General features: G+C 40.8%; 1 protein-coding gene across 3 annotated transcripts; it reads left to right on the plus strand.

The window, feature by feature from the left end:
* Positions 1 to 6,466: 6,466 nt before the first annotated feature.
* Positions 6,467 to 14,101, plus strand: LOC109944789 (uncharacterized). Of its 3 annotated transcripts, none has more exons than XM_020550083.3 (2): positions 6,467 to 7,330; positions 8,595 to 8,781. In XM_020550083.3, exons 1-2 carry the CDS (start codon positions 7,270 to 7,272, stop codon positions 8,687 to 8,689), a joined length of 156 nt encoding a protein of 51 aa, XP_020405672.1. In that variant the 5' UTR covers positions 6,467 to 7,269; the 3' UTR covers positions 8,690 to 8,781. The 3 variants fall into 3 exon arrangements, 1 of the variants encoding a protein (XP_020405672.1); XR_002267932.2 differs by lacking the exon at positions 8,595 to 8,781 and adding an exon at positions 13,805 to 14,101 and having other exon boundaries at positions 7,236 to 7,330; XR_004857069.1 differs by lacking the exon at positions 6,467 to 7,330 and adding an exon at positions 13,805 to 14,101 and having other exon boundaries at positions 7,355 to 13,714.
* Positions 14,102 to 14,627: the final 526 nt, after the last annotated feature.

A 14,627-nucleotide genomic window follows, 5' to 3' on the forward strand; every position in this document is an offset into this window, starting at 1 on the left:
ACATGGCAAGAACCATGCTTGATGAGTACAAGACACCAGATCGGTTTTGGGCCGAGGCGGTTAACACCGCTTGCTACGCCATCAACCGGTTATATCTACACCGAATCCTCAAGAAGACATCATATGAACTCCTAACCGGTAAAAAGCCCAATATTTCATATTTTAGAGTTTTTGGTAGCAAATGCTTTATTCTTGTTAAGAGAGGTAGAAAATCTAAATTTGCTCCTAAAACTGTAGAAGGTTTTTTACTAGGATATGACTCAAACACAAGGGCATATAGAGTCTTTAACAAGTCCTCAGGACTTGTTGAAGTTTCTTGTGACGTTGTGTTTGATGAGACTAACGGCTCTCAAGTAGAGCATGTTGATCTTGATGAGATAGGTGAAGAACAGGCTCCATGCATAGCGCTAAGGAACATGTCCATTGGGGATGTGTGTCCTAAGGAATCCGAAGAGCCTCCACATGCACAAGATCAACCATCCTCCTCCACACAAGCATCTCCACCAACTCAAAATGAGGACGAGGCTCAAGTTGATGAAGGAGAAGATCAAAGAGATGAGCCACCTCAAGATAATGGCAATGATCAAGGGGGAGATGCAAATGATCAAGACAAGGAGGATGAACAACCAAGGCCGCCACACCCAAGAGTCCACCAAGCAATCCAACGAGATCACCCCGTCGACACCATCCTCGGCGACATTCATAAGGGGGTAACCACTCGATCTCGGGTTGCACATTTCTGTGAGCATTACTCTTTTGTTTCCTCTATTGAGCCACACAGGATAGAGGAAGCACTTCAAGATTCAGATTGGGTGATGGCGATGCAAGAAGAGCTCAACAACTTCACGAGGAACGAGGTATGGCATTTAGTTCCACGTCCTAACCAAAATGTTGTAGGAACCAAGTGGGTCTTCCGCAACAAACAAGACGAGCATGGTGTGGTGACTAGGAACAAAGCTCGACTTGTGGCCAAGGGATACTCCCAAGTCGAAGTTTTGGATTTCGGTGAAACCTATGCACCCGTAGCTAGGCTTGAGTCAATTCGCATATTATTAGCCTATGCTACTTACCATGGCTTCAAGCTTTACCAAATGGACGTTAAGAGTGCCTTCCTCAATGGACCAATCAAGGAAGAGGTCTATGTTGAGCAACCTCCCGGCTTTGAAGACAGTGAGTACCCTAATCATGTCTATAGGCTCTCTAAGGCGCTTTATGGGCTCAAGCAAGCCCCAAGAGCATGGTATGAATGCCTTAGAGATTTCCTTATTGCAAATGGCTTCAAAGTCGGCAAGGCCGATCCTACTTTATTCACTAAAACTCTTGACAATGATTTGTTTGTATGCCAAATTTATGTTGATGATATCATATTTGGGTCTACTAACGAATCTACATGTGAAGAATTTAGTAGGATCATGACACAAAAATTCGAGATGTCTATGATGGGGGAGTTGAAGTATTTTCTAGGATTCCAAGTCAAGCAACTCCAAGAGGGCACCTTCATTTGCCAAACAAAGTATACACAAGACATTTTAACCAAGTTTGGAATGAAGGATGCCAAGCCCATCAAGACACCCATGGGAACCAATGGACATCTCGACCTCGACACGGGAGGTAAGTCTGTGGATCAAAAGGTATACCGGTCAATGATTGGTTCATTGCTTTATTTATGTGCATCTCGACCGGACATTATGCTTTCTGTATGCATGTGTGCAAGATTCCAATCCGACCCTAAGGAATCCCACCTTACGGCCGTAAAACGAATCTTGAGATATTTGGCTTATACTCCTAAGTTTGGGCTTTGGTACCCTCGGGGATCCACATTTGATTTACTTGGTTATTCCGATGCCGATTGGGCGGGGTGTAAGATTAATAGGAAGAGCACATCGGGGACTTGCCAGTTGTTGGGAAGATCCTTGGTGTCATGGGCTTCAAAGAAGCAAAATTCGGTCGCTCTTTCTACCGCCGAAGCCGAGTATATTGCCGCAGGCCATTGTTGCGCGCAATTGCTTTGGATGAGGCAAACCCTGCGGGACTACGGTTACAAACTAACCAAAGTTCCTCTTCTATGTGATAATGAGAGTGCAATCCGCATGGCGGATAATCCCGTTGAGCATAGCCGCACTAAACACATAGCCATTCGGTATCATTTTCTTAGGGATCACCAACAAAAGGGGGATATCGAGATTTCATACATTAACACTAAAGATCAATTAGCCGATATCTTTACCAAGCCACTTGATGAACAATCTTTTACCAGACTTAGGCATGAACTTAATATTCTTGATTCTAGGAATTTCTTTTGCTAAACTTGCACACATAGCTCATAAGTATACCTTTGATCATGTCTCTTTTATATGCTATGACTAATGTGTTTTCAAGTATATTTCAAACCAAGTCATAGGTATATTAAAAGGGAATTGGAGTCTTCGGCGAAGACAAAGGCTTCCACTCCACTCTACTACTCACCCTTCGTCGTCGCTCCGCATCACTCTCCATCTTTGGTATAATCTTCACTTATATGTTTTCCTTGCCAAAGGGAAGAAAGTAGCTTGAAAGGGCCTATATTTCATTTCAAAGTATCCGTTTTTGGCGATTCATGCCAAAGGGGGAGAAAGTATTGGCCCAAAGCAAAAGGACCGCACCACTAAACCCTAATTTTAAAATTAATGATTTTCAATTGGTAAATTTCAAATTGGTATCTCTTTGTGTTCTAAAGGGGGAGAAAGTAGTATTTTCAAAATTGATATCTTCAAACCCTCTTGAACACTAAGAGGAGAATTTATTTGAGGGGGAGTTTTGTTTTTCAAAGGAAAAAGCATTTGAAACAAAGGGAGAAAACTTCAAATCTTGAAAATTCTTTTCAAAAATCTTATTCATTTATCTTTGACTATCTTGCAAAATGACTTTGAAAAGAATTTACAAAAGAATTTGCAAAAACAAAACTTGTGGTGCAAGCGTGGTCCAAAATGTTAAAAATAAAGAAACAATCCATGCAAGAATTCTTATTGGCTCAATTCCAAGCAACCTTTGCACTTACATTATGCAAACTAGTTCGATTATGCACTTTTATATTTGCTTTGGTTTGTGTTGGCATCAATCACCAAAAAGGGGGAGATTGAAAGGGAATTAGGCTTACACCTACCTCCTAATTGATTTTGGTGGTTGAATTGCCCAACACAAATAATTGAACTAACTAGTTTGCTCTAGAATATACGTTCTACAGGTGCCAAAGGTTCATCTACAAACATACTAAATCGACTGTCCGGAATACCGTAGATTATTCCGGACAGGAGAAGCTTTTTGGAAAAACAGGCCAAGCGCGGACCGTCCGGGCCCTTGCGGCGGACCGTCCGCACCACCAGGATGACCCTCGGACAGAACCAATGCAAAAATCTGAGTCTGCACTATGGACCGTCCGGAGGAGAAGAGCGGACCGTCTGTGACCTCGCGCGGACCGTCCGGCCTCAGGCGCGGACCGTCCGGTAGGTGAGGAACCGAAAAACCCGAAGGTGACGGGTTCGGTAAAATGAATTTTAGCGTCCGCGCGGACCGTCCGGGGTACACGACCGGACCGTCCGCGCCAGGCTTTATCTGACATCTGACGACGCATTAAATGCAATATAGCCGTTGATATAGCCGTTACTGCCGACCGTTGCATTTTTAGCCGTTGATCTACAGGCGCGGACCGTCCGGACCAGGCGGGCGGACCGTCCGCGGTCGGCAGAATGGAGCAACGGCTAGGAAGTGGTTGGGGGCTATAAACACCAACCCAACCACCTCCATTCACTACACCCAAGCATTCCAACCTTCAACATTCAATACAAGAGCTAGCAATTCACTCCAAGACACATTCAAAGCCTCCATCTCTCCAAGTTTCACAATTGAGAAAAGAGATCATTAGTGATTAGTGACTTGAGAGAGAAAGTGATTCGTGTGTTATTTGTCGCTCTTGTCGCTTGGCTTTTTGCAATCGTGCTTTCCTTCTTTGATACTTCATTTCAATCAAACTCACTTGTAATTGAGGCAAGAGACACCAATCTTGTGGTGGTCCTTGTGGGAACTTTGTGTTCCAAGTAATTGAGAAGAAAACCTCACTCGGTCCGAGGGACCGTTTGAGAGAGGGTAAGGGTTGAAAGAGACCCGGCCTTTGTGGCCTCCTCAACGGGGAGTAGGTTTGCAAGAACCGAACCTCGGTAAAACAAATCCACGTGTCTCACTCTTTATTCACTTGCGATTTGTTTTGCACCCTCTCTCGTGGACTCTATTATATTTCTAACGCTAACCCGGCTTGTAGTTGTGATTAAATTTGAGAATTTCAGTTTCGCCCTATTCACCCCCCCTCTAGGCGACTTTCAGGCATTCCCTGAGTTTCGAGTTCCTTGTAAATCCTAAGGTTTGTGTAGTTGTTTCTGATATAAACCAATAGGGGCACACCCCTGCTTTGTAGGAGTAATGGGGAAATAAGCCAGTGACGCATTTCCTTTTCCGTTACTAAGCCTAGAGTTTTAAATCTCGGGACGAGATTTCTTTTTAGGGGGGGAAGGTTGTAACACCCCTGGTGTTACGATAACTAAAACGCTAGCATGTCATCATAAGTACTTGCATTATCTTGTTTGATATACCTAGAATGCATTTACTAGGTTAAAATTTTCTTTTCAAAAGTGTGATGTCGTGTGTTGAGTATAAGACTTAGGCTGAAAACCTTGCTTGGAATTGTGGATAAACAAAATAACTCCGAAAACAAGGACTTGTTGGGAAGGAGCTACATATGCTAAAGTCAGATCTTAGACTAGAGAGTAACTTTGTTTTTGATGGATGGATCAAAGGGATGAATCCCTGGAAGAAGCTGAAACACAGATGAAACTCATTTGAAAGCCTAAACTAACCCCAAATGTGGAATTTAAAATCTAGAAGGATTTAGCTAAAAGTCCATATACCAAGGTTGTAGAACTTGGAAAAGTGAACAAATTTCATATCTGGAGAATTCCAAGTTGTGTGGAGAAATTTGGAGTAATTTGCAAAATTTCAGATTGGGTTCAGTTTGAATTGGGCTGAAAACAGTTTCATATAGCTGTTTGGACCCTTATAACTTTTGATCTATGGACTTTTGGTAAGGAGTTACTATAACAAACTTGTAAAGTGACTGTTGGAGAACAATCCTTATTAAGTGTACCAGCCCTAAAACTATATGCAACTGGCTGAAAAAGTGGTCCAATTTAGGGCTGTCAGATTTCAGACTTAGTGTAAATGCAAATCCTGAATTTCAGTGTTTTGGTGTAACTTTGGAGCTCTCTATTGCTCTATCCATAGGGTTATAGGTTATGATGATTATAACACAATTATAGATCTAAATGAGGAGTATAAGTTTGATTAAGACACTTAGCCCTAAAGTTATTTGGAACCTAGAGAAAAGCTGGTCTAAAGTAGAGCTGTCTGAAAGTGTGGATTTCAGACTTAGTAAATTTCAGTCTGAATTTCAGTAATTTGGGCAAACTTTGGACCTCTGTAGTTTGGAATCTATGAGGGTTTAGATATGGGTCACTATGTCAAAGTTGTAGATGAACTATAGGAGTATAAACTTTATCAAGCAACTTGCCCCTAAAACCATATGTTACTAGGAGTAAAGGTGGTTCAAAGTGGGGTGAGCTGAATTCTAAATTTTCAGATTTAGAATAGTGCCTAAGTCTGAATTTCAGTGATTGTGACAAACTTGGGAGCTTCCTTGTGCCTAATCCATAAGGTTTTGAACTGTGGTGTATATAGTGGAGTTGAAGCCCATATGATGTTGAACAAGTTTATTCAAGTGAGTTTGACATGATCGTACACAGAAATTGGAGAAAAGAGAATTGCAAAACTCCGTGTCAGGTTTAAGGTGTGCTGTTTCAAATAACTGAAACCGAAAATTCAGTACATAGTGCCAAATTCGGAGCTCTGTTGTGGTCAATCTATATGGTGTTGGACTAAAGGTTCTATGGTAAATATAGAGACCAAATAAAGGGAACGAATTCCTTGAGAAGAGATGGATTTGCTGCTGTGTAAAAAATGGGTAAAATGTCTCAAAACTTCCACTGACAGGTATATAGTTTCAGTCAAGCTGAAACTGAAACTTTAAGTGTTTTCAACCTATTTTTGAAGCACTATAACTCTTGATCCATAAATCTTTGACCTAAGGCTGATGCACAAAACTTGTAAAGGTATGTTTGGTGAACAAGTTCCTCTAGAAAAGGTTGGCTTGGTACTGCATAAAAAGTGGAGTAATAGTTTCTTAAAATAGGTGCTGTCAAACTTCTGAATTTTTAGATTTTGAATAGTGTCTGAATTCTAAGTCAGTGTTGGGAGTGCTGTTTGGGGAGCTTGTTCTGCTTAATAAATAAGGTTTTGGACTGATGTTTTTGTAGAAAGTTTGAAGACCATATGTTAGTGAATAAGTGTCTTTAATTGTGTTGGGCGTGATCCCGCACCAAAAGTGAAGTAATGGTTGTCCAAAGTTGGACTTTCAGTCTACGGAAACTGAAGATTATTCAGTTAACTCTAGCTTTGGTCCAGTGTGATTTTCCAAATTTTTGGAGCTATTTTGTGACTGATCCATGAGGTATAAAGCTATAATCCTTATGACTAGTTGGTAGAGGGTTGTTTGGTGGACAGATTCCCTTATGTGTGCTCCCACTGTTGTTATGGAAAACTGAGAGATCAAAGGGGAGTTGTTATGGAAAACTGAGAGATCAAAGGGGAGGAAGTAGAGTATGCAGTCAAGTAGTACCAGTTCAGTGCTGCTCCAGAAATATCCGAGAAAATATCTGTATCCACTATCTGCTCGAGGGACTTCCGGAGTTTGGCATCTAAGGAGATATGTTACTGAAGGGGGGGTACTTGGCACCCATGCACACACAAAGAAGTGATGAGGAGGTGGAAAACTTATCCAAATGCTGGCTAGGCTGTCTGCTGCTATATTGCTGCTGTCCATGTGCGGTTGGACACAACTACTATCTCCCTGTGTCATGCCTTGCGTGGAAGACATGCAGTGGATAAGTGGAACATATTACCCCTTGTTTTCCCCTTCTAGGTTCCAGTCTTACCACAGAAAGGAGTACAAATAGAGCCCTGCTGTGCTCCTGTTATTCACCTAGCAGGATCATCATGCCTGACCATTCCTCCATGCCTTGATCAAGCCTTCGGCTTTTCCCCATCTCATGTGTTCCCTTGCCAAATCCTGAACCGAAGCTGCCCCTCGAAGTGGTGACCACACCCAGCCGAGTGCTCATCCTCACCATGGCCAGGATTCCTCGGAGGTTGTCTCGGCCATGTGGTGCCCGTTCCCTACTCCTCGCAGGTCAGTGAAGCTCACACTATTTACTACTTGAACTCTACCACTGTTTGTTGCTGGGAACTAGGTGTAAAATTTGCTCAAAGATATGCTTTCAGGTTTCTGGATCACAGACTTAGTGCATAAGGCTGAAACTAGGTTTTAGTGTGTTGAGCTCCACTTTGGTGCTTCATAAAAATTATTCTAAATGTTTTCAACCTAGGGGTGCTATACCAAAGTTGTAGAGCTATATCTAAGGAATAACTTTGGTAATGTGAGCTTGGTGTGTTGCTGTGTAAAAGTTGGAGAAAAGGTTGGCTAAAGTTGGACTGTCAGGCTGAACACAACTGAATTTTTTCAGTTATGTGAACTGAATTGCAGCAGTATGCCTAGTTTGGAATACATTTGTGACTGATTCATGGGGTTTTGGATTAAAGTTTACATAGAAAAGCTGGAGACCATAGTAAAGAGAGTAAGTTTTGTAAAGTGAGGTGGACTTGGTTCCACATAAATTTGGAAATAAAAGTGGCCAAAAGGTGGATTGTCAGGTGTTAGGATTCAGACTTAGAATAATATTTAAGTCTGAATTTGTGTGTTTATTCAGTTTTGGGTCCTTGTGGTAATTAATCCAAGAAGAATTGGGGTAAGAATGCTATAGCAAAGTCAAAGACCATGTAAAGGAGAGCAAGTCTCATGCAAAGTGTTGGCTTGCTACTTTGTAGAATTTGGAGAAAAATGAGTGACAAAACTCTCTGTTAGACCTAGTAATGTGCTGTTTCAGATTGGGAAAATGGATTTTCCGTGTGTTTGCTCAACTTTAATGCACCCTAACGCTTGGTATGTATGGTTATAAGCTAAAGACCTTACAGAAGAGATTTGTAGCTGTGTTGGGTGAACAAGTTTCTTACAGAGAAATAAGTTTGGAGCTGTATAAAATTTAGAATAAAATGTGCCTAAGTTTCTTCTGTCAGTCTGTGTGAGATGTCTGTTTTAGAAAACTAAAAACAAGTTTAGTGGAAGGTGGCTGAATTTTGGACACCTTAACTTGTAGTACATGCAATTTGGATCCTTGCTTAAGGCATAAATGAAGCACTTGGTTGGTTATGGAGGCAAGGTTTCCTAGTTTGGTTGGTGAATTGTGTTGTGATATTAGAGTATTTAGCTCTCTTAATGTTTTGTTAGTTTTTTTGTGTGCACCTTTAGAGAGGTGTAAGTGTTGTGATGTTTTTTTTAGTATTTTCTTTTCAAGTTGCATAAGCATAAACATCCATGATCATGTCATTTCATATAGAACTCCTACCAGAAGGAGTGAAGATTCAACCTGAAGTGGTGACTGAAGAGGAATCTACTCCAGTGCCTATTCATCAAGTGGATGGAGCTATCTAACTGGTTATTGGGTAGAAAGGTATTAAGTCTCTTCACTGCAACAAAGGCAAGCCCCGATGCATTTACCCCTTCCTTGTATTTTTAAAAAGACTTTTATACACTTAAGTCTAGTGAAATGTGCATTAAGTTTATAGGAGTTGCTTGGAAACTATTGGATGCATTGCCTACCTTGATATCCATACCTTTATAGATACTTCTGATGAAGTATCAAAATATGATTTACAAAAATGCTTAGCCCTGCATAGATCTTGTGGATAGAGGCTGTCTTTTGCAATAATGCCTAGCTCAGGGGTTATCCCGAGGAAGGATGGCTTCTACCTGCAAGAATATTTTTATTGGAAGCGGGGTGGGATCTTACTGCAAAGTTCCCTATAATGCTCTTTTCATCCTAAGGAACACAAACAATCCTAAGGATGGAAGTACTTAAATCGGGACTTGGGCTATGGAACAGGTGATGTTCTACCCAGGTTAGTTAAGGATTGGATGCGTATGTAGGCCTGTTGATCAAGGACTATCTTAACTAGCCACATGCCCTAGAAATGGGACAGGGTAAGCTTGAACCCGACTATTCCATACATGAAAAGACAATCGCGCACTGGGAGTGGAGAGATGGCGAGAGTGGAACGTACCCTCCTAGCAAAGGACCGCCTAAAAAGGGTGGTGTGCTCTCGGGTGGCGCGGACCTGTTCATGCAGTGGAGGATCCGTGGGAATGGTAGACATGCAAGGTTTACGAGAAACATATGTCGTGTGGTTAGACATCCTCAGCTGAGTAAATCGATTTAGATCGCCGTTATATCCCCGGAGAGTGGAGACTTGATCTCCGACCTACAACCTAAGTCAGGATGTAAACATTATGAATAAAAATGATGTTGTATTGATGAGATGGTGAAATTAGACTAGATGCTACCAGAGTCTATTAATATTTAATCCGGCGTTAAAATATTGAAAGTAAGGACTCACTTTAGTAAGCTATTTCTGCAAAAGTATCTAAGTTGATTCTTGCTAAAGCCTTTTCCTTGATTCCTACTTAACCAGCATATCCTTGAGAGTCATTTTTCCTTAGTCGGGTAAGACTTGCGAAAGTACACTCCGTACTCAGGGTTTTCGAACCCATGTTGTTGTAGGTGATGAGGAGTACTCTATATGTTCGTGAGGCTGGAGAGCGTTTCCAGTTCTAGAGGAGGACTAGCTAGGTTTATGTATAAGCTTTGGAGGGTTTCTACCTTCCTGCTTTTGTAATAAGTTATGCACTTTGAGTATATCAGGACTTGTAATAAATATTACTCTTTCGAAACATGTAAAACTTGAGTTTTGAAAAGGTAAAGAATGTTTGTAAAGTCTTCCGCTCTTTATCTCCAAAGTGTGTGTATCGAATGTGATTACTGTAATATGCATGTATGGTGGGAGATCCTTGGGATGATGAGTTCAAGTGGTTGAACTCGTGATAGCCTTGTTAAGTTATGTGGTACACGTGCATAGCCATCTGAGGCCATCAAGGCAAGGATTGGTGCATGTGGGCCTGATAACTTGGGAGGGCTGCCACAGATTGGTATCGGAGCGATCCCCCATTAGCATGGATATTAAAGTAATCCTTTGATAGACTTCAAAAGGATTTTGAGTCGAAATTATTTTGAAAAACTTAAGAATGAATAAGCAAATCCTGATAGTCGAAGTGCAAATAGTATATGGTTAAGTTAAGGACTATAAGGTGGCTTAGTTAGGATGCTAACCACTAACCCGCAACTATAATGCAATTTTCTGCAGGTACACTAACTAAACCCTAGGTAAGTGTGACTAGTGATCAATAATGGAGTGAGTAGGTATGCCATCGCCATAGAACGTGAAATCCACTATATGTTGGCAAGAATTGTGAGGACGAATAGGACGAGCATGCATCATGACATACAATTTTAAGTTAAGCCCCCTATATTGTAGCTTAGTACATGTTTCATCCATCCTATTCATGCTACCTATCTTTGCTTTTCTATACTACCTTTTCCTATTCGTGAAGCCTTGAAACTCAGTCCATTTGGTGGACCTGTAGTTTATAAGGTACAGTGCTAAAGAATTTTTCAACAGTGCACAACATGTTCTACGTGTCCCCGTTAAAGAAATGTCTTCGAGTCCCCAAGCATGTTATTGAGATTTCAGATGTTAACCTTGGACCAGATTTAACCTACTTGAAATATCCCATAAAGGTGTTGGATCTAAAGGATCAGGTCACTCGAAGAAAAGCTATCAAGTTTTACTAGATATAGTGGAACCAACACATGGAAGACGAAGCCATATGGGTATCGGAGGGATATTTCGAAAGGCATTCCCTGAGTTTCGAGTTCCTTGTAAATCCTAAGGTTTGTGTAGTTGTTTCTGATATAAACCAATAGGGGCACACCCCTGCTTTGTAGGAGTAATGGGGAAATAAGCCAGTGACGCATTTCCTTTTCCGTTACTAAGCCTAGAGTTTTAAATCTCGGGACGAGATTTCTTTTTAGGGGGGGGGAAGGTTGTAACACCCCTGGTGTTACGATAACTAAAACGCTAGCATGTCATCGTAAGTACTTGCATTATCTTGTTTGATATACCTAGAATGCATTTACTAGGTTAAAATTTTCTTTTCAAAAGTGTGATGTCGTGTGTTGAGTATAAGACTTAGGTTGAAAACCTTGCTTGGAATTGTGGATAAACAAAATAACTCCGAAAACAAGGACTTGTTGGGAAGGAGCTACATATGCTAAAGTCAGATCTTAGACTAGAGAGTAACTTTGTTTTTGATGGATGGATCAAAGGGATGAATCCCTGGAAGAAGCTGAAACACAGATGAAACTCATTTGAAAGCCTAAACTAACCCCAAATGTGGAATTTAAAATCTAGAAGGATTTAGCTAAAAGTCCATATACCAAGGTTGTAGAACTTGGAAAAGTGAACAAATTTCATATCTGGAGAATTCCAAGTTGTGTGGAGAAATTTGGAGTAATTTGCAAAATTTCAGATTGGGTTCAGTTTGAATTGGGCTGAAAACAGTTTCATATAGCTGTTTGGACCCTTATAACTTTTGATCTATGGACTTTTGGTAAGGAGTTATTATAACAAACTTGTAAAGTGACTGTTGGAGAACAATCCTTATTAAGTGTACCAGCCCTAAAACTATATGCAACTGGCTGAAAAAGTGGTCCAATTTAGGGCTGTCAGATTTCAGACTTAGTGTAAATGCAAATCCTGAATTTCAGTGTTTTGGTGTAACTTTGGAGCTCTCTATTGCTCTATCCATAGGGTTATAGGTTATGATGATTATAACACAATTATAGATCTAAATGAGGAGTATAAGTTTGATTAAGACACTTAGCCCTAAAGTTATTTGGAACCTAGAGAAAAGCTGGTCTAAAGTAGAGCTGTCTGAAAGTGTGGATTTCAGACTTAGTAAATTTCAGTCTGAATTTCAGTAATTTGGGCAAACTTTGGACCTCTGTAGTTTGGAATCTATGAGGGTTTAGATATGGGTCACTATGTCAAAGTTGTAGATGAACTATAGGAGTATAAACTTTATTAAGCAACTTGCCCCTAAAACCATATGTTACTAGGAGTAAAGGTGGTTCAAAGTGGGGTGAGCTGAATTCTAAATTTTCAGATTTAGAATAGTGCCTAAGTCTGAATTTCAGTGATTGTGACAAACTTGGGAGCTTCCTTGTGCCTAATCCATAAGGTTTTGAACTGTGGTGTATATAGTGGAGTTGAAGCCCATATGATGTTGAACAAGTTTATTCAAGTGAGTTTGACATGATCGTACACAGAAATTGGAGAAAAGAGAATTGCAAAACTCCGTGTCAGGTTTAAGGTGTGCTGTTTCAAATAACTGAAACCGAAAATTCAGTACATAGTGCCAAATTCGGAGCTCTGTTGTGGTCAATCTATATGGTGTTGGACTAAAGGTTCTATGGTAAATATAGAGACCAAATAAAGGGAACGAATTCCTTGAGAAGAGTTGGATTTGCTGCTGTGTAAAAAATGGGTAAAATGTCTCAAAACTTCCACTGACAGGTATATAGTTTCAGTCAAGCTGAAACTGAAACTTTAAGTGTTTTCAACCTATTTTTGAAGCACTATAACTCTTGATCCATAAATCTTTGACCTAAGGCTGATGCACAAAACTTGTAAAGGTATGTTTGGTGAACAAGTTCCTCTAGAAAAGGTTGGCTTGGTACTGCATAAAAAGTGGAGTAATAGTTTCTTAAAATAGGTGCTGTCAAACTTCTGAATTTTTAGATTTTGAATAGTGTCTGAATTCTAAGTCAGTGTTGGGAGTGCTGTTTGGGGAGCTTGTTCTGCTTAATAAATAAGGTTTTGGACTGATGTTTTTGTAGAAAGTTTGAAGACCATATGTTAGTGAATAAGTGTCTTTAATTGTGTTGGGCATGATCCCGCACCAAAAGTGAAGTAATGGTTGTCCAAAGTTGGACTTTCAGTCTACGGAAACTGAAGATTATTCAGTTAACTCTAGCTTTGGTCCAGTGTGATTTTCCAAATTTTTGGAGCTATTTTGTGACTGATCCATGAGGTATAAAGCTATAATCCTTATGACTAGTTGGTAGAGGGTTGTTTGGTGGACAGATTCCCTTATGTGTGCTCCCACTGTTGTTATGGAAAACTGAGAGATCAAAGGGGAGTTGTTATGGAAAACTGAGAGATCAAAGGGGAGGAAGTAGAGTATGCAGTCAAGTAGTACCAGTTCAGTGCTGCTCCAGAAATATCCGAGAAAATATCTGTATCCACTATCTGCTCGAGGGACTTCCGGAGTTTGGCATCTAAGGAGATATGTTACTGAAGGGGGGGTACTTGGCACCCATGCACACACAAAGAAGTGATGAGGAGGTGGAAAACTTATCCAAATGCTGGCTAGGCTGTCTGCTGCTATATTGCTGCTGTCCATGTGCGGTTGGACACAACTACTATCTCCCTGTGTCATGCCTTGCGTGGAAGACATGCAGTGGATAAGTGGAACATATTACCCCTTGTTTTCCCCTTCTAGGTTCCAGTCTTACCACAGAAAGGAGTACAAATAGAGCCCTGTTGTGCTCCTGTTATTCACCTAGCATGTTGTGGACTCATTCTTCTACAGGAACACCTATGGGCGCAGGCACAAGAAGGGAACCTCCACCAATAAGGCAACCGAGCTAGAAGAGCTGGAAGAATAGGAAAGGAAGCAAGCAATCAGGCAGCCGAATTGGAAGCAATCAGGCGAGTCCTATCTCCAGTATATCAATCAGTAGTTTCCTATTTCTGCTATAGCAGACAGTAGAGTTTCCTATTTCCATTATAGAAAGTAATAAGTTGATTGGGTGTGTTCCCTGCCGCCTATACTATAAAGGCTGGCTGCTAGTTTGTAATAAGGCATCGAAGAATAATACAGTTACCTCCTAGAGGTGGGCTGTTCTTCGACGGTGGCGCCTTCAGCCGCCGGCGACGACAGACCTCCGCGCTACGTTCTGCGTTCTTGTTCTCAAGCCGCTCTCCTCCTCCACTCTCCCCTGCATACCCCTCGCCTACCACCACGCCGCAGCCATAACATAGCAGGATCATCATGCCTGACCATTCCTCCATGCCTTGATCAAGCCTTCGGCTTTTCCTGTAACACCCTGAATTTAGGGGTATAAAATTTCTTTTCTAAAATCCACCAAATTCAGGTGTTACTCTCTCAGTTCTTTGCTTTTCTTCTCTTTTTCCTAAAAATGGAGAAATTATTTTGTTTTATATATATGTAAGCCTAGTAAAATGAAACCATAAAAAGAATCCTTGATTGTTGCACATCATGGCGAGTTTTTCTTATGTCAAATTGTTGTGTTCGTGCATCAATTCAAACTCATTAAATATATTTGAATCTTTGGTTCAATTACTATATTTAGATTTGAATATGAATAAAAAGGAAGAGAAAATAGCAAAAT

Source organism: Zea mays, chromosome 3, assembly GCF_902167145.1.
Source record: "Zea mays cultivar B73 chromosome 3, Zm-B73-REFERENCE-NAM-5.0, whole genome shotgun sequence".
Classification (NCBI taxonomy): Eukaryota; Viridiplantae; Streptophyta; class Magnoliopsida; order Poales; family Poaceae; genus Zea; species Zea mays.